Source organism: Sphaeroforma arctica (assembly GCF_001186125.1).
Source record: "Sphaeroforma arctica JP610 unplaced genomic scaffold supercont1.8577, whole genome shotgun sequence".
In the NCBI taxonomy this organism is placed as follows: Eukaryota; class Ichthyosporea; order Ichthyophonida; genus Sphaeroforma; species Sphaeroforma arctica.
Window position 1 is genome coordinate 1 of NW_014031981.1, and position 1,211 is coordinate 1,211.

A 1,211-nucleotide genomic window follows, 5' to 3' on the forward strand; every position below is an offset into this window, starting at 1 on the left:
GCATTGTATTCCGGTATCTCACATATATATATATATATATATATATATATATATATAATAGTATATTGCCATGAGTTCGATCTAACTGCTTGCATATTTTTGTTTTGCGCCCACACTCGTGACATATATCCTAATCTTGGTTCTCTTTTGACAAACCAAGTACTTACCTACACTTATCCAATATTTGCGTGCTTCACAGAGAGTGCAGGATATGGTCATGGCTCAGCTGCTGAACCTGGAGACTCAGTATATGGATCTCTACACACTAGATGTACGTCTTACGTGTCTACGTTGCTGAGTGTTTGTTGTGCGTGCATATCTTCACGCAACACGTTGAGCCATTTGATGTCCATATAAAAGTGTATGGCCTGAGCATGTAGGTATAAGCTGTTCTCTCATCCGTTGTATGTTCTGATTTCTTCTCCTCGTACCGTGTGTGTTATGTATGCTATGCATGTCCTCTCATGCGTTGTATATTTTGATTTCTTCTTCTTGTACCGTGTGTGTTATGTATGCTATGCATGTTCTCTCATGCGTTGTATGTTCGTATTTCTTCTTCTTGTACCGTGTGTGTTATATATGCTATGCATGTACTCTCATGCAATGTATGTTCTGATTTCTTCTTCTTGTACCGTGTGTGTGGGTTAGGAGCAATTCCGTTACTTTACTGAGCTGCTGGTGGTGGTGACGAGTGGCAGTCGCAATCTGTTGGAGTTGGACAGCACCTCACACACCGAACCAGGTGCGTTGCATAATTAGTCGGAGTCCACCCCCCCCCCCCCCATCTCTTTTTTCAGAGTGTTTCTATGAGTATATTTTTAGCCCTTTATCTGCCACACACCAGGTGTTCCCGAGTGTCTGTTTTCAGCTCTTTATCTGCCACACACCAAGTGTTCCCGAGTGTCTATTTTTAGCTCGGTGCATTACTCACGTGTAAGCTGATAGGCTTTGTCCCACCCGTCCTTCTTGTGCAGCAGATGCATCAACTCCCGCCCCACCCACTGATGCTGCGGTGGTACCGAACTTCTCAGTCGAGTCACTAATGTTCTACAAAATGCCATCGCTGGACAGGTGTGGATTTGTGATCTCTCTGTGTGTGTGTTTCGAATCGTAAAGCTAGTTATTTTATATCTCTAGTTATAAACAACTATAGTTGTTTATATAGTTATATAGTTATATAGTTGCATGTATGTATGTATGTATATATATAT

General features: G+C 41.7%; 1 protein-coding gene across 1 annotated transcript; it reads left to right on the top strand.

The window, feature by feature from the left end:
• Nucleotides 1–199: 199 nt before the first annotated feature.
• On the top strand, nucleotides 200–1,114 carry SARC_16646 (hypothetical protein; the record flags this gene model as incomplete). The annotated part of the gene is made up of 3 exons (XM_014289250.1): nucleotides 200–271; nucleotides 649–742; nucleotides 978–1,114. Coding segments are annotated over 3 exons (303 nt in total), but the record flags the coding sequence as incomplete, so codon positions are not given.
• Nucleotides 1,115–1,211: the final 97 nt, after the last annotated feature.